Source organism: Alexandromys fortis, unplaced genomic scaffold (genome assembly GCF_014885135.2).
Source record: "Alexandromys fortis isolate MF-2015 unplaced genomic scaffold, M_Fortis_MF-2015_v1.1 scaffold_29, whole genome shotgun sequence".
NCBI classification, from domain to species: domain Eukaryota; kingdom Metazoa; phylum Chordata; class Mammalia; order Rodentia; family Cricetidae; genus Alexandromys; species Alexandromys fortis.
The window spans coordinates 15,146,926-15,165,634 of NW_026067891.1; the positions used below are offsets into that span (position 1 = coordinate 15,146,926).

General features: G+C 45.0%; 1 protein-coding gene across 6 annotated transcripts in view; it reads right to left on the minus strand.

Annotated features, from left to right (window-relative positions):
• Nucleotides 1–18,159, minus strand: part of Cdk5rap2 (CDK5 regulatory subunit associated protein 2) — a 161,178-nt gene extending 143,019 nt beyond the window's left edge. For 5 of the 6 annotated variants that reach the window (XM_050135239.1, XM_050135230.1, XM_050135234.1 and 2 more), the window contains exons 1-4: nt 18,054–18,159; nt 14,680–14,756; nt 8,969–9,092; nt 5,510–5,664 (exon numbers count right to left, since the gene is read on the minus strand). In XM_050135239.1, the coding sequence (XP_049991196.1) occupies nt 5,510–5,664; nt 8,969–9,092; nt 14,680–14,756; nt 18,054–18,098 (401 nt within the window). In that variant the 5' untranslated portion in view covers nt 18,099–18,159. Of the gene's footprint in view, nt 1–5,509; nt 5,665–8,968; nt 9,128–14,679; nt 14,760–18,053 lie in introns of those variants that run through there. The other variant, XM_050135249.1, reaches the window with a different exon arrangement.
• Nucleotides 18,160–18,709: the final 550 nt, after the last annotated feature.

Consider the following 18,709-nt stretch of genomic DNA (forward strand, 5'->3'; position numbering starts at 1 on the left):
AGGAAACTATGTCTCCAAAACCAGCCCTGCCTGTTAAATATTCAACAGTTACTTTGTTGGAAAACTCACCAAAGAGTTCTTTGTTACCTAAGCCTAGAAAGCAACCTAGTTTTGTACAGTAGAGGCCTGGAGATTTGGCAGAGCTGCCCTTGTGAAGCTCCTGGCTTCCCTGACAACAGTGAGGTGAGGAGGGTGGTGACTCAGGCAGCAGAAACACCTAGCAGTGCACTGGAATCAGAGCACCATGGGATCAGCTTGCTGGCCCAGAAACCTGAAGGGAGGCGCAATACTGCCCTCTAGGGGTTCAGCATGATATAATCAATAAGCAAATGGAAAGCAAAACCTCACCAAATGTAAGTTTAAAAGAGAAAGTGGGCGCCTGAACTTAGACAATTAAAGGACACTGGCGTCTCAGCCCATCACGTAGGGCAGAAGTCTTGAGCTAGTAAGACACCCACAGGCGTTACATCCTTGGGATCAAGAACAGTGAGAACTCACTCTTCTGTGAAATACAATATTTTAAATGCCAGCAACCAATCTAAGCTTTTAAAAATACTATTTAGTTTGAAGAAAACCTGTCTATTGGCTATAGTCAACCTATAGGGCATCCCAACCTTCAGATACAGAACAGCTCAAAACCCAGACTGAAGAAACTAAAGTAGGGAAAATAATGACCCTTTGAAACAGATGGTGTGATGTGGGAAGGTCATTTGTCAATCTGTTGTTTCATTGGTTAATCAATAAAGAAAACTGGTTGGTCTGATAGGTCAGAAAATTAGGTAGGTGGAGTCGACAGAACAGAATGCTGGGAAGAAGGGAAGCGAGCCAGACGCTATGCCGCTCCTCTCCAGGGCAGATATGATGAAGCTCCAGCCCTAGATGGACGTACACTAGAATCTTCCTGGTAAGCCACCACCTCGTGGTGCTACATAGATTATTAGATATGGGTTAATCAAGATATGAGAGTTAGCCAATAAGAGGCTAGATATAATGGGCCAAGCAGTGTTTAAAAGAAATGCTTTATTTTATTTTTTGAGACAGAGTATTTCTGTAGTTTTGGTGCCTGTCCTGGACCTATCTCTTTTATTTATTTATTTATTTATTTATTTATTTATTTATTTATTTATTTATTAGGATTTCTGCCTCTTCCCCGCCACCGCCTCCCATTTTCCCCTCCTCCCCCAATTAAGTCCCCCTCCCTCGTCAGCCCAAAGAGCAATCAGGGTTCCCTGCCCTGTGGGAAGTTATTTTGGGTGCAAATCTAGCCGTGCGGGAGTCGAGCTGGATGAAAAGCAGGCCTGCTTGCCTCAACATTACAGTGGTGGGAATCCAGGAAGACACTGGCAGTACCCACTCAAGTAGAGGCCAGACCCCAAGATTCAACAGCTCGCCATGCCTAACAGCAGGTTCCTCTATGTGGCTGATCAGATCCATGTCACCTGGGATTAAATAATGACCCTTGCTGCTGTGCTGGGCTAACCTTGTGACCTTGACTTAAATATGGGCTAAGTGAGATTTTGTTCCTAGAGATTTACCAAATGGTTATAACCTAAGGGAAAAATCAAGGTGACAACTGGCTGCTGGTCTCTGGGAGTTTAACTGGGACACCTTCACTGCTGAGACTGACAAAATGGTAGACCTGCAAGCCAGGTTTCTATACCTGTCAAGCCTGACTTGTGCACACGCCAGGAAGACGCAGCCTTCAGCAAGAAGCCAATCTGACCATCCATATCCATTGAAAAGCCATCACCTGGACCAGTCTCCACACCCTCCTGATGCCCTCTCCCCAAACTAACAAGGAGCCAAGCTTAAGCAGCACACCCTGGTGATCTACATTGCAGGCTTTGTACATGGTGTGCAGACTCTGTGACCTTCCACATGCCAACTCTTCATGGGAACTTCTAGGACTGAGAGGATTCCTATGCCCAAGGCCAGAACCCTAAATCCATCTCAATCAAAATGTTTATTGAGTCATATCTGTCTATGCTACATAAGCAGAGCCACCTTTTTTTTCAATAATAGTATCCAATGCACGTCCAAAGCATGCTCATTGACTCATGAATCTTCATTTACTCCAATCCCAGCCTGAATCTAGAAACTCACACCTCGGCTTGCCTACATCCCCTTGCCCTCCCCTCTCCTCATCTCCCCTCCCCTCGCCAACACCTCCAGCCCCCTCACCTCCCCTAGCCTTCACTTACCCCTTGCCCATACCTCCCCCCCCACCTCTGCTTGACAGGACCTCCCCTTGCGCATACCACCACTTGCCTGCACCTCCACTCACCCTTCCCTCCACTCGCTCCCCTCTACTCATAGATGCTCACAGACTCTAGAGCTCCTGTCCTAACGGGAAGCATCATCCTCCCATTTCTGCCTCAAAAGGCTTCCTCATTGCTCCTCTTCCTCCAAAGTGAGTAAACTGCACCATCTGTCAGCCACTCATTCTCAAAACTGGAAGAGGGTACCAGTACAGACTTTTCCCTACACTAACAAAGCCCTTAAAGCCCACTGTGTCCATTTCACCTTCTATCACCACCTGTTCGCCTCCATCCCATCCCAGACTTTCAGTCTCAGTTGTCATCACCTATCTGGATATCTGCATCAGCATGAGAGCCCTGTGACAATCCATCCCCAAGGCAAGCAAAGAACTGCAATAAATAAAAATCTAATCATGTATCTTCCCCAAGCTCCCCCCTTAATTCTTCAAGGATTTTCCCATGCCCTTCAGATGAATCGATTCTTCCACAAGGCCCAGTGGCCTGTCCAGCATATCCACACTGTATACGCTACCTCCCTGTTAACTAATTAGCAGTCACAACTGACAGAACAGTTCCGTGATGCTCTCAATCAAGTAAACCTTACACAGTCACCCAACAGTGTATCATGCCTGTGTCATTTACCACACTTCACACCACCACATATCATCTCACATCATCACAACAAGGTTAGCCCAGTGCTGTTGTGTGACCATGGCCTGATTTCTGTCAATTATATTTTAAATAAACACTGATTGGCCAGTAGCAAGGCAGGAAGAATAGGCGGGATAGCCAGACAGGAAGTAGAGGCAGGTCAATGAGAAACGGAGAATTCTGGGAAGTAGGAAGCCAAATCCTCCACAATTGTGACCAGGGACAGAAGAAGCAAGGTGTGACTGCCTGGCTGAAAAAGGTACTGAGCCAGGCGGCTAACACAGATAAGAATAATGGGATAATGTAAATTATGAGAGATAATAAAAAGCCTGAGTTAATTGGCCAATCAGATTATATTTACTGTAGATCTCTGTGTGATTTCTTTGGGACTTAAAGATTGTGGGAATTGGGCAGGATATAAAACCTCAGACATCACAGTAAAGTATTTTTATGGAATAGACCACAGTCATACTAACTAATACCACAACTAGCTGCTTTTTAAATCTCACTCTGTCTAATTTATCACTTAAACTCAAACACAGATATCTAAGTATTGGGGTGGAGGTGCAGAGCAAGTAAAGGTTGAATACAGTCAGGTTTGTCTCAGTTCATGTTTGCCTACTTAACATGAGAGGCTTCTATTGGAACATTCACATTGAATTTGTAAACAATAACGAGAAACCACTGTTTGCCCCATCCAGTTCTGATCCTTCTCTTCCTGCCTTCCACTCTATCCACCTAGCCAACTAGATAAGCTTTGGTTTTAGCAAGGCAAGTCTCATTACAAAGACATTTTATTTTCTCCTTTGTTCCTAGACACCACTACTAAGAATTCTCCTTTCTCCCCCTATGGCTACTCAGACATTCTACTGTAGCCTAATTCATTCCTTGGGCTCCTTTACCCCAATTTAGCTTTCTTAGTTCTCCAAGAAAGACAAGCCCATATGCCTTCTAAGGACTTCCTGCCACTCAAAAGGGGAAAAGATCATGGAATAAAACAATGACTTGCATAGAATTTCTAGATGTGGTAGTTCTTCACTGTTCATGAATGCTACCTAGCAGAGGAAGTCAGCAAAAGGAACACCTTCTCTACCTGAAAACATGGTCAAGAAAAACTGAATCGCAAAGGCATAGATGGGGCTAATAACTCATTTTCTGCACCAAGGTCCAGATACAACACTTCTATTTCACAGATCAAAACTAAGAAAAGGGGGCCAACTTCTGACCTTCATGCATTTATGCACACATACACCAAAATTAAAATTGAAAAAAATACTTTTAAACGATGAGCCAAAAATAAAAAACTGAAAAGGAACCTAAAAAAGGTTACAGTGATCACAATAAATACAGTCCTCTGAATACCTGAAGTGAGAGGGTACTGAAATATGGAGACCATGACCACAGACTCCCTCAATACTGACTCAGTCCTCTCAAAGAAAGAATCCCAGAAGATGTGATCTGCTGATTTCCAAAGGCCAAACTGAAAACGAAGTTGCAGACCTCAGTATTTTGATATTTAGGTAAATAGCAGGGTGGCACTGAGTCAGAAGTAAAGGCAAACAGCACTTGGCACAAAAACCTAAACAGCTAGGAAGGCTGACATACCCTGTAAACTCTCTGCACTTGGGGAGGGGGTTGTAGAGACATCAGGAGTTCAAAGCCAGCCTCTGCCACACAGTGAGTCTGTGCCAGCCTGGGCTTTAACTAGCTAAATAATGTGGTGGGACACACTATTCCACAGGGCACTGAGTGGCTGAGAAAAGAAACCACAGGCAGAACCCTCTGGAGGAGACAATTCACTCTGGAACAGTCTCATCCAATTCCAGATAGGTGTGGCTCTTCAGCACCTGTGGTATCAGTGTGTCTCCACTGTCTTAACTCTACCTCCCACTTAGACACAACAAATAAGACAATCAAAATGTCAGAAGGAAATTTCAACTTCTTCTTAACAGGTTTTGTCAAAAGTTTGGCTGCAGGATACACTGGTCATTAGAGTGGGCCTAACAGCCCTACTGCCCATCCAGTTCCCTGACCCAACACCACACATTTTATTCTCAACACACTGAAGAACTCTGTATTTGATCTACAATGCTCTTTTCTCTATAACGCTGCTTAATTTCAGCCTGTAGCCAACATTAAAATCCATGATGGGAAACAGATCACACAAAATTCACTAGCACTCGTTGTGGGGACATCACCACTTACTGCTCCTTGTGGAAAGAACCACCAGAGCACTTTCCCTCTGCTAGGGCCAAGCAAAACTGGCTTTCTCCTGAATCCAGGCTTGTTTTACCTCATGGGTAATACAAACCTCAGGTCCATAGGGCTGCTTTTCCTTTTGTCTACCAGGAAGCTGCAGCCAAGCTAAACACTAGAGAGCGCCCTTTTCTGACATGAACTTGTCTAGTGACCGCCTCTCGCCCACTACTATCTTCTTCCTGTTCCTCTCATGCCCAGTCTTCTATATTGCAGTGTTAACTACACTCCAGGAAGGTAGTCCACTCTAGAGAAGAACAATGACAGACAGGAGGGAGAGGAAGGCAAGGTTCTCTCCCTCTCCAGATGATGAGACCTGAGCTTCCCAGGGAGCAGATCCAGACCTGTCCTTGTCTTCCAGAGCCAGAGTCAACTCCAGGTCCTGCTCCTGCATCTTCTTCATCTCAGAGAGCTTGCTTTCCAAGCTGAGGCGAAACGCCTTCTCTGTTTCCGTCTCTGCAAAGGCCTTCTCCAGTTCTGCTTGGGCGGCTTTCACATCCTACAGTTAAATTAAATGCATTTGATGCAATTTTTCAATACAATTGGGAACATTTTGAAAGGAAATTGGATTAAAATATAAATATTTATGACTTTTTCTCCGGCACATTTCCCCTCCCTGAATGTACTATACATGGAAAGAATGCGTAATAAATATATTTGCCAACCATTTTTCCCTCTTGTATCGGAAGAGTAATGGGCACTTCCAATGGAAAAGAGTCAACTCTACAAGAACTGTACTTTTGGTTTTGAAAAATCAGATCAATATTTACAGCTTCAATGAGAACAAGAAGAAATGCGCTTCTCAATACTAAACATGCATAAGTCCCAGAGTCACCCTAATCTCTATGCAAATTCATCCCACAGCCCACCGCCCCCCACTATTTCTTTTTAAGATAATGACTACACATTTCTAAAATGCATTTCTGTATCTCCAAGGTGATTTAAGTGGTGAAGAGCTCTATGCTTTTCCTGAGTGCTCAGAGAAGCCACCATGGAAATTATCTTCTAAATCATTTAGACCATGTGTCTATTGGGGGAAGGCTCTGGTGCGCACACAAGTGACCTGAAACAGGCCTGACTCTCCACCCACACAGACCACTGCCTCAAGATCACACCGCAAACATAAAAGTCAAATAGACCTGGGTTCAAAGTGCAGCTCTCCTATGATACTTGCTGTGTGACTTTGGACAGTCATTCAAGCTCTGAGCCCCGGTTCTTATTCCAGAAGACAAGATACCCAACATTCCATCAACGAGCTGCTGGGAGACTGCCAACACCTGGCACCCAGAAGCTAAAGCCTGGCCTCTCTTCCCCGCCCTTTCCACTAACTATCTGTTTAAAAGGCTTGTCTGTCACTCCATATTTCTTAGGCAGCAAACAATGATGCCTGTTGTTTGCTGAGTGTCTACTAAATGCAAGGCTCTGAGCAAGAAGTCTTATATCACATTTGATCTTGACCTAACCCTAAAGTGTTGTGGACTGAGACAGTAGAATGTTAGAGCCTAAAATGTGGCCAGATCACCTGACCTTTACCACCTGGGTGACCTTCAGCAAATGACCTGGCCATTCTGGGCCTAATGTTTCAGTATGTTTAAAAAAGAGAGAAAAAGAGAGAGAGAGAGAAATGGAAGTAGTTAGCACATATGTTTCTTAAAAGGATAGCTAAGCACACATGTGAGGCTTAGCAGGGGAACTCTACCTGTGGGGAGGTCTCATAACTTAGTATGTGTTCTTGTTACTGCAGACAGTGCTACAAGCCGGTGCTTCTGTGTTCAATTCACACGGACAAATGGTTCAACCAATGGGATAAATGCATCCAGCCACAAAGCAGGAGCACTGGGAAGTACTCATGGGACAAACAAAGTGCTGCGTCAAGAGGCGACAACTTTCTCAAGTGTGGTGGGTGGTAGTTGTGGTGACTTGAATAAGAATGCCCCACCCCCAACACCCCAATACTATATGTTCACAGATCTAAATGCTTGGTAAACAGGGAAAGGCACTACTGGGAGATAGGGTGTAGAAGGAGCTGCAGGCTGCGTTCCTGCCACCCGGCTCCCGGTATCCTGGCTAGCTTATGCCCTGAAATAACAACACACAAATGGTATTCATTTAAACACTGCCGGCCCATTATCTCAAGCCTCTTCTGGCTAATTCTCACATCTTGGTTAACCCATTTCTCTTAATATGTGTAGCACTATGAGGTGGTGACTTACCGGGAAGATTCTAGCCTACGTCCATCTTGGGTCAGAGTTTCATTGCGTCTGCCCCAGAGAGGAGAGGCATGGGGATTGCCTCACTTCCTCCCAGCATTCTGTTCTGTCTACTCCACCCACCTAAGGGCTGGCCTATAAAATGGGCCAAGGCAGTTTCTTTATTAACCAATGAGAGTAACACACAGACAGATCATCATTTCCTCCATCAATAGGGGTTGTAGGATTTGGTGTGGTGTCACTAGAAGAAGCCATATACTGGGGGGAGCTTTGAGGTTTTAAATGTTCAAGCCAGGCCCAGTATCTCTCTCTACCTGCCTTTCCAGATGTATAGCCCTCAATTACCTCTCCAGCACCATGTCTGCTTTCATTCTTCCATGCTTCCTGCTATGATGATAATGGACTGAACCTCTAAACTGTAAACCAGTCCCAATCGAATGTTTTCTTTTATAAGAGATTTTGTGGTCAAGCCAGGTGGTAGTGGTGCATGCCTTTAATCCCAGCACTGGGGAGGAAGAGGCAGAGGCAGAAGGATCTCTGTGAGTTTGAGGCCAGCTTGATCTACAAGAGCTAGTTCCAGGACAGGCTCCAGAAGCTCCAAAGCTACAGAGAAACCCTGTCTCAAAAAACCAAGAGTTGTGGTCATGGTATCTTTTATAGCAAAAGAAATACTTAGACAGTAGTATGTGCTTATAATTATAGTATTTGAGAAGCTGAAACAGGAGGATTGCAAGTTTGAGAGCAAACTCTCTACCTACCAGATCCTGCCTCAAAAATAAATAAATACCATAATAATTATTAATATATAGATGAGCCAAATCTAAATTCTGAAAGGTTCTAAATATAAAGTTTTCTGATTATCAACATGTCAAAAGTAGAAAATTTAACACCTGTCCTCATGTGATGGGTTGTAGTCAAACACAGCCATGTTAAAATATTGTGCAAAATTCCCTAATTACATATATAATGCATCTGTGAAATATAAGTGAGTTCTGTGTCTAGTCTTGGAGCCCATCCCTAAGATTCATTAGTTATATAAAAATGTTCAATAAGAATAATAAGAATAATAAACTCAAATCTAAACTACTTCTGGATCCAAGCACTTCAGGAAAGGGCTACTCAAACTGTTTTTCTTAATGCTAGCTTAAAATAGAGGAACGCTGTCTGTTGTCCCATCCAGAGGTGGATGTTTAGCAGGATCACAGCAGCTGCTGACAGAAGGAAGAGCAAAGGAAGATGTGGTGTCCACTAGAGAAGAGCAGCCACTCAGTTCTCCAAGATCCTGGACAGAGGTTGGCGAGAGGACAAGAGCCGGGCGGGCAGGCAATAGCCAAGCAGCAGCAATCTGAGTGCAGGGTTCCTCAGGGCTACACTCATTCAGTGGGGCTTGGCAACCACCTGGGCCAGTTAGTACTTCTCTCTGTACCTCAGGGTCCTCACAGGAAGGAGACAACCAGGAAAGTTACAGGGGCAGAGTGCCTACATGAGGCAGACCCACAGGACACACAGTAACTGCTGCAGAAAGGTGATGCTCATGGAGAAAGGAGGCCAGCACACCCTCCCCAGGACTGACCACAGCATCTCCAGACTTACTTCTTCTAGAAGATGTATCCTTTCCGTCAGGAGGTCTTCGACCTGCTGCACCTTCCTTCTCGCATCTTCTTTCACGCGCTGGACTTCAGAACCTCCCCCTTTGGTGAGACTCTCCACTGCTTTGCTGCAGAGAGGCCAAGGGCAGGCTGAGTCGGGAGCCTGTCTGATGACAATTTCCCCAGCCCCAAAAGATAAGGGGTATTTGTCAGTCATTCCTCCTATTTGCCTGAGCTAAGTTTCCTTTAAAAATAAATAATAATACTTATAATTCAGAAACGGGGGGGTTACTTATCCCATAGGACAGAATTAACATTTTAACACACAGCCTTTCAGGGCTCTACCTACCCACACAGAACCATGTAGTGTATACTAGTGAACTAACCCGGACAGTGAATAACTCACTATGCTGAGAACATGCTTTAGAACGTCAGTAAACATGAATCTGCATCATCATCTTAACAACTGTATCACCATATGGAAAATACTTTATAAAGTCAATTCTCTAATCTGCTTCTGATGAACACATGTGACTAACACCAAGATCTAAGAAGAGGTGCCCGGTACCGAGCAACTGCTCACAACACATCAGTGCTGAGACTTAATGGTTTCTAGGGACACACTACCAGAAGGGGAATCCCTGAGCCCAAGGGTAGGCACACTTTAATACTCTTGATGGCAGCTGCCAATTTTCCTGCTAGTACTCTTACACTAGAGGTATAGAAGGTGGTACAGGAACCAATGGGCAAAGAAGCACATGCAACAAGCAGATCTGTGAGGTTAGCATTTGCATGCTCCACCTTGCACCAGCCTGAGGGCAAACGTTTTAAGTACACCAAAATGGATCCAGCACACACTATGACTTACGGTGGGAAGAGGGACTTGGGTGCAAGCACCCTGCACCTGGTATTGTGATATTAAATGCCCAGGGCACTGTGCTGTGGCCTTAGAATGTTCTCTCTGAGGGACAATCAGGCAGGCCTGACACTAAACCAGAGACACAGGGCCATGAGCAGTGATGCAGAAAGAGAGGTGCTGGCTGCAGCTGTGAGACTTCAGTCCTCACTGCATCCTCAATGGCTGCAGTCTCCAGAAGGAAAACTGAAGAAATGGCTCCACCTAAAGCTGGCTTCTCAGAAAAACGACAGCAGAAAAATTAAACAAAACTTCTTGCCACTCAGTACCTCACTTGACTCCAGGAGTATATTAATTTCCCTAACCCAAAGCCCTGTAACCAGATGCTCACACACTGGACCATGTGAACCATTCACCAGAACAGGGCACCCACAGGGCTCTGTCTAAGCTCCCACAGAAATCACCTGGAAACAGAGCCCTTTTTTAAAGAGTTTTCCTTTCAGCAAGGCTTCAGAGAGCCACCACAATATCACATTAATAGAATCCAGTGTGAATAACTAAAAGGAGGAACACGGGCTCGTGCTGGACAGATTTGCTTCTAAATTCTCACTCTATCCCAACCCCAGTGTTGCTCTGGGTAAAATTTCTAGCCTCAGTAAATAAGTTGTTACACCTCAGTCTCCTCATGTGACAAATGACATGATTACCTCTGAACTAATGGGCTACCACAAGGGGTCCTCTGCAGGCCTGCCTCAGTACTCTGCAGGTTCCCCCTCCCACCCTGCTGGGAGGCCTCTCCTGTGAGACCAGGGCAGCACCAACCCTGCTGTGCTGCTGAGAGGCCTCCTGCCACCCCTCAGCTGGAGTCTGAGCTCAGAACAGAGCAGCCCCTGCCAGAACCTAGGCCAACAGGCTCCCTTCCTGATCACTGCCCTAAGTGTCCTCAGCCCCCCACTTACTCAGCTCACTTCTGGGACCAGGGCTGTCTCCAGTTCACAGTGACTCACAGTCATTTCCATCACTCTTCAAGGGGCATTACAGACGACAAGAACAACTGTGGACTGTCTCCTCTCTTTCCCAAGCCGTAGACAAGGATTTTTACCTTTTCTGCATGTCTGAATGTGTGGCTCATACACATGTGTATGGAGAACAAAGGGTGTCACTGTCTTCTATTGCTCTCATCCTTATTTTTTTTTAAACAGGGTGTATCACTGACCCTGTACCTCCTTAAACATCATCCCCATCTCCCCTGCCACCACACCCCAGGTTACAAACCTTTCCCAGATTTGATATGGGCGCTGGGAATCCAAACTCAGGTCCCTATACTTCCACAACAAACACTTAGGACACTTAGCACCCCTCCAGCTCCTACACAGATGGTTCTGGTTCTGAATTCTTTCTACCTGGCTGGTCAGGATGTTTTAGCCATGGGGCTGTATAGCGCCCTGTATGGCTCCTTCCCTCTGCTGCACTCTGGACTCCCTTCCATCAGCCCAGATCTAATCTTGCTATTTCACTGCTGAATCACATATGCTGTCAAGAGGCTGTACAATTTTGAACAACTACTAGCATTATTCACTTTGTTTGTGTTTTAGTTATACCAATAAAATAAATTCACAATAATAAATATTCCAACGTTTCATTTATCATCTTTGTACTTTACAGTTACTGTAGCAATAAAATTTATACTCAGCAGTATGATGCAATTTGCTTCTGCTAATGGAATTATTATTTTTTGTTTGTGTTTTAAAGCTACAGAGATAAAATTTACTCCCACCAATATGACTGCTTTTGTTTTTAATGCCCCCTTATTGTAACTGATACACAGAACAATGGAAGCCCAGCACACAAATATGTTTACTTCACATCAAGCCAGAGTGGGCTCAGGAGCTGCAGCAGAGCCAACTTGCTACAATTTTCTGGGTCTTAGCTTTCTCTTCACTGACACGGGAAGACTGGCAGCCTCACACAACTGCCAAGCACAGGACATACAAGTTTGGGACAAAGGAGGATCAGAACCAGTGCTTATTCGCTCCCTCTGCCATTTTGTTCTTTTGTAGAATCTGGGCTACAAATACAGAACTGGCTTGTAGATCCTATGAAAGAGGATCAGACCAAGAGTTGTACACCAGCTTTCTACTCAGTGTGAAAGAACCTTCCATAAACATTTTCCTTGTTACTATTTTTAACCTTCAACATTTCCTCTAGATTATTTCCATTCAAATTAGAGTTGTCCTTTTCCTGTAGCAGAGCCCATGTCCTACCCCTTCCCCAGCCAAAACTCAACTCAAAATGGCTGATAGAATTAAACTAACAGGACAACATCAACATCTACCATAGACAAACAGCTGGGCTCTGGGAAGTAGGAGCAAAAGGGAAAGGGGCCATCAGCAAATATGAGGTAGTCACTGAAAGGCCACTTAGATACACCGTGCACACACTATGTCAATACATGAAAGATTAAAAAAAAAGTGAGACTTGACCTCTAACCTAAGTTCTGACCTTTCTAAGGCCACAGCCCTTCTCTTTACAAGGCCTGATTCCCTCCTCTATAAAATGAGGGTCTTCCTTGAATAATGATATGTATGGGCGCAAAAGTGTTTAGACACGGAAAAGAGATACCCACATAGGATGGACACCATATGACGGAGAAGTCTATAAAAGAGGCAAGTGTAGGCTACAAGGATCCCTGTCTGAGTCTTTTAGAACAAGGAGAGGAAGGGAAGGCACTGGGCTGGGAAGGCAAGGAAGGGAAGACATGTGCTCAGAAGCTAGAGTAAGAACAGTTATGGAACGTCTGGGATGTGAGAAAGAGGTGGTAGAGAGGAAGCTGAAATTGTTAAGTCAATGTCAGCATCCATCAATAGAGCTCATGACCTTAATCCCAAAGAGCCTCTCCTTGTGTGGTGGTTTGAATAAGAAACACCCCGCACAGGCTCTTCTTGTACTTAAACACTTGGTCCCTGGTTGATGACACTGTTTGGGAAAGTTATAGAACCTTGCTGAAGGAAGAATGCCACTGGTGGTGTGCTTTGAGGTTTTGTAGACTGGGAATAATCCCCCCCCCCATTTTTATTCTCCTGCTCCCTGTTTGTGGATAAAAAAAAAAAATGTGATCTGTCAGCTTCCTGCTTCTGCCACGCTTTCCCTGTCATGATGGATGTTATCCCTCCGGAACTATAAGCTAAAATAAACCTTTTCTCTGTCCAAATCACTTCTGTCAAGTTATTTTATCACAACAATAGAACTGTGACTAATACTTGCATCACCAAGGACGGGACTGTGCTTCCTAAGGCTCTTCCCATTAGCCTTCCATCCATGTCAGCACTCAGATCACCTCACCCACCCGGCTGGTTTCCTCACTGGTCTCCTGGTACCCTCACAATACTTCTTCCACCCAACATTCAGAATGGCCTTTCTGAAAAGCAAACTCCGTACTGTGTCACTTACTTATCTAACCTTAACAAAGACCAAAATGTCTAGTGCCGCTACTCTCCTCCTATGTTCTCAGACTTGCCACAGTCTCTTCCTAGACACATCTCCATTTACGCATCCGCCTAATTCTACTGGAACCTCATACTGCATGTCAAATGTCACCTCCACAGGTGTACCTTTCCTCTGTTTTGCTGTCTACATATCTGCTACCACACCTACAAACTTTCACGGCTCCCTTTCTCTTTACAGTTCTTCTCCCAACCTGCATTCATACATTTGCTAATGTAAATATCTCATCGTGATCATTCCCAGAAGAATGCAAGTCTCATGGAGCTGTTTGGATCACCACTGTATCACCAGGAGCCATTTGATAAGAATCTTCTAAATAAGTTAACAAAAACTGGTCAGATCACGAAGGGCCTTGAATATAAAGCCTGGCATTTAGGAAAATATACAAATATGCATGCAAGTACCCAAAGTGTCCCTTCCTGAGTGACATAATTGAGGAATGTACATGAGCCCTTGTGAGCAGAAATTCCAATGTATATGTACTTTGCCAAAAACAAGTACTACCCAAGATGTTTAGAGTGAGGCAATGACTATTAAGAAGACCAAGTCACATACTGATTTTGGATCTGGTACAAGAGACTTGATTTAGTGCCCAAACAATGAGCCACTTCCAAAAGAAAAAACTTCAATGAAGATCTTAGTCTCGGTATATTTATTAATTTATTCACTCATTCAGGGACACTCAGAAAAGGAGCCTGTGCCTAGGAGTCTCTGGTCTGCCTGTAAGCTACAACAGCCAACTTGGAGCTACCAGACCCAGCGGTGGCCCAGCCTGGAGTGCTCAAGCATGTTCCCAGTGCTCCATACCCAACAGGAGTTCCACTGTCATGGCAAGAGAAGCACTTCGGCATTTTCATCAGTGAGAACGAATGAGCTCCCAGAACACAACACAGGTGCCTTGACTCTCACAAACACGGCTAGGGAAGGAAGCTAGACCCAAAAGAGGACCTACTGTATGATTCCATTTATATAAAGTTCAAAAATAGGCAGAACAAAGTAATTGTGTTGAGAGTAGTTGGTGTCCTGGGAAAAGGGAGAGGCTGTGAGAACATGAAGGCAAGGAGGCTTTCTGGAAGCTTGATGATACTTCCTTTCTGGCTCAGATGGGGGTCTCACATATGTCCTTGCTTCATACAAATCCATCACACTTTGCCCTTAAGTCCTGTACATCTTCCTATAACTACAATACTTTAAAAACAGTTGACAAACAATTTAATAAAACTACAAGCTCCAAGGAGCCTCAGAAGCCAGTCAGAAAACAAGCGGCTCAGAGAAGCAGCTGTTGTGCTTCACTGCCCAGCCCAACACCCACCCGTGGGACCCAATGGCCAAGCTCTTGGTTGACAGGTACTCACGAGGCACTGATGAGCAACTGATCTCGCTCCTGGAGCTTCTGCTTCAGACTTTCCACTTCCACCTTGAGTTCAATGTTCTTCCAGAGCAATAAGGTAAGAAAAGACAGAGTGTAAGGTGCAGGAATAGCAAGCACTGATGGTGGCCAAGCTACTCTGGCCTGGACTGACTATGCCACACTTGCAATAGCAGATGTTACACTCAAAAGCCTCTTTAGCCCTGAGGCACAGAAAAAGGGAATTATTAAGGACTGGGGGTCTCAAGAGAAAGCCCTGGATTCCATAGGACTTGGAACAATGATGTAAATGTCCCAGTGTCTAACAGCCAGAGCATTCAATCACCTAGGCACAAATGTCACACTAGCGGGGCTGACGTAAAAATTGTTTGCCCTCCACCAAGCAAATTTACAGTCTGCTTTTCCCATTCAAAGGCAATTACTCCTAGCTGTTTACAATCACGCATGTGGTTGTTGCAGGAGGAGCGTGCTACAGACTTAATGAAAAGAAAATAAGACTTGTGAATGGATAAATGGGAGACCTCAGTATAACCTGTCACATTTCAGTGGGAGATTTCAGGACACTCACAAAAAGCCCCAGCTTAGGTGGGAAGCCATCTCTAAGGGATATCAGAGTGTCATTAACCTTTTTTTCCCTTAAGGGACTGGAAGAAAGGAAGTCGCACATGGCCCTGGCTCACAACTGACTCACGTGAGAACACAAAGACAGAATTTTTGGCAGGTGGCAGTCAGTGTGAGGCAACAGGGACATGGTAGGCCTCTGACTTTGCCCCAAATGCAGTCGAGACAGCATGCTCAAAGCAGTCATGTCCTGGAGACTAGCGTATGGCATGCAGAGGAGTGATAGCAAATCAAGATTTCTCTGAATTCTCACTCTTATTGTTTTAATAATGCATGCGGATTTTACATTTTCTTCTACCACATTTGTATTTTTAAAATAATAACACTTTTATAAAATTTATAATCCAAAGGATATGTCTCCCTCTTCCTGCCTAGTGGCTCTGGGGAGAGGAGCACACACAGTCAAGAGTACAGTCCACGCTGAAGGACACAGGCCCCTTCACAGTGGACACTCGTGTATTCACTTCACACACACCTGAGTGCTAGTGACGGGTGCAGCTGAAGTCAACATGACAGACCCTGAGAATAACGCAGCCAGAAGGGTGACCCTGTGCCTGTCCTTAGAGACACATCCAGGGGATGAGAAAGGAGAGCTGTGACTGTCAGATCCCATACTGTCAAGAGAGGGCCAAGGTGCCCACTGTGACGGGAGGACTGGAGAACCAAATACACACTGAAAGAAGCCTGTACTTCTCCTTCGCTGTCAGACGGGAAGGCAAGCCTGCCCATGAGGCAGAATTTCTCTCTAGAACAACTGTCCCTTTGCATAACAGTTAAGACCCGGAGTGGTGGGGCACAATATCTCCATGTGTGCCTCTGTCAGGAACACCACACAAGCCTTGGGTTCCTCTACCAGCTCCCACAGGGCAGAGCAGGTATGGGCGCTGACAGAGTGTGTTCTAAGAGCATGGCTTGTGCCTGACCCGATGGCTAGCTAGCATGCCTATGCTCCCCACGCACAGCATCTCAAGTTTTAAGTGTTTGTGTAAGATGACAGCCATTTCCAAACCAAGAGTCAGAATGCCTTCAAAACACAAAATGGACTATTATAAAGTTAGAAAAGAAAGACTAAAAGAGCTCTTAAACTACCGTTGGGAAAGACATCTAAGAAATCATTGAATAAAAACTGCAAAATGCAGAACAGACCATGTTGGTACTTACGCGAAAGGGGTCACACAGAACTTTATGTTCTATATGAAACTACTCCTCTGCACAGGACATCAATAATACTAGTTAAAAACAGGGCCCGGGGATCAGATTAGAAAGTCTTTTTAGGACACATCCTTTATGTCCTTAAAATTCAGAATCTGAACCACACACTACACAAAAGCTTGGTGAGGGAGAGCAGGCCGTTCAGTCAGTGAAAAGGAGGAGAAGTCATACACAGAGGCAGGTAGGTCAGGTTCAAAATCCACTCTGTATCATCAGGACAGTAGGCAAGTGACTGACATTCCCCAGGCCTATTTCCTCAGTGGACACTAGGATAATATCCACTGTCTCAACTTTCTTGAGAATCACAGCAAAATGACCAATACGTAAGAGCCCCAAAGACCTGTGAACCCAGTGGGCAGCAGTTTGACAGCCTGCCACCTGAAGTCTTGAGAGGCCTGACCACCATGCACAGTGTGCTCTAACTAATGGTTCCCCTTGAAATTCTGATTGCATCACCACTGCATCCAGAAAAGGACCGTTCTCTTTGTCTTTCTACTCCGACACTGTAGGAAGAAACTGTGGCTTCAGGGAAAAGGAAGCGTATCAGCTCCTGAAAGGGCTCGGAAAGGCAGTCAGATTTCTCTTCAGGAAAGCCTATGCAGTCCCCCAACTCCTACCCCACCTGCTGCTGGGAGCTCCTTTCCCCTTTTCAAAAGTTTCCCCCAGTACAAACTTCAGAAGCAAGAAGACAAAGTAATTCCTAGGCCAGGGGCTAATCTACCAGCAAAAGCTAAGAAATAGGCACCTGTGTACTGTTTGGACTCATGTGAAGAATGTCAAACTCTTCTTTCAACTTTCAGAAACAAAGTTTCCTTGCAGACAAAGACCTGCAGGTTAAGACTTAAAATGGGAAAAGACATTTCCTGACAGTTCTAAGCAACCACACAGGGCTACAGGAGTCAAAGTGCAGAAAATCTGACCAACCTAACTCTGGGTAAGCAAAGTCTATAAGCCAATGATGGTGACTGCTCAGCACTGACCACTTGCTGGAGCCATCTGCCCTTCAGTCCACTGCAGCCGTCACCCCTCTGCAGCCGTCACCCCACTGCACCCGTCACCCCACTGCACCCGTCACCCCACTGCACCCGTCACCCCTCTGCAGCCGTCACCCCATTTACACCTGTCACCTCACTGCACCAGTCACTCTGGTTTCATCCAAACAGCCCCGTGGATGTTCCCACTTCCCTATAGAAGGAAGCCCAGAGAGAGGGGTGACTGGCTAAAAGTCACCCACCCCATTGGTTGGTAACACTACCATTCAGTTACAAAGCTAATCTACTGATCCACTACCTGTTTCCAAATAATAAATAATTATGAAAAGACAACTGAGATCAAGACTGTGAATCAGAAATCTGATGACAAAACAATTTAAAAACTTCCTTAAGATCATAACTTCAGTTTTCTGAGGGTTGTTCTAGCATCATCTTGCTCCCCCAAATCAATCCAAATTGAATGACAGCAGCCATTAATGCTAACTCTAAGAACAAACACCAGTCAAATGTCTTCGGGGAAAACCTGGCTACTCACCGTCTTGTAGATGTGCTCAGTGGGGCCAGCAAACTCCTGCTGCATCCTTTCCTCAAGGAAGTAGATGCGGAGTTTTAGGTTGAAGTTCTCCTTCTTCAGCTCAGTGATCTGCTGTAAAACCAGCACAGGAGAGTCACTTGGGTGCAGCAACTGGGCCAAATACCAGAAGGAGCTGACCCTGATTGAAATGTTACCAATCCACCAGGGCACAGGGTTCCCACTAGCCACAAGCAGAAGAGCATCAGCATGGACAGCGACAGAAATGAATAAGTGAAAAAGAATGTATGGCTATGGAAAAGCAATGGAAAAGGGGGAAAGGAAGAGAAGGAAGAGACTGGGAGATGGGGCTGGGATACTAGGATAGCATTAGGTGGAAGGGAAGAGGAAGAGAGACAGAAATAAATCACAGAGAGCAAACAATTCATCTAAAGCACTCCAGCCTGCGGTCATTAACCTGAATTCCATCAAGGAGTCAATCAGAATAATCTCAGTTGAAGGATTGTGCAAAACAATAGACCTGAATTCTTCAAAAACCCTAATGACAATCTAGTAAAAATGATAGGGCAAGTCTTCTAAACAAACTGAGGTTACAGAAACAAGACTGGCAAGCATAATGGAAGACTCTCAAATGTTTAAATATTTATTACATATGGAAA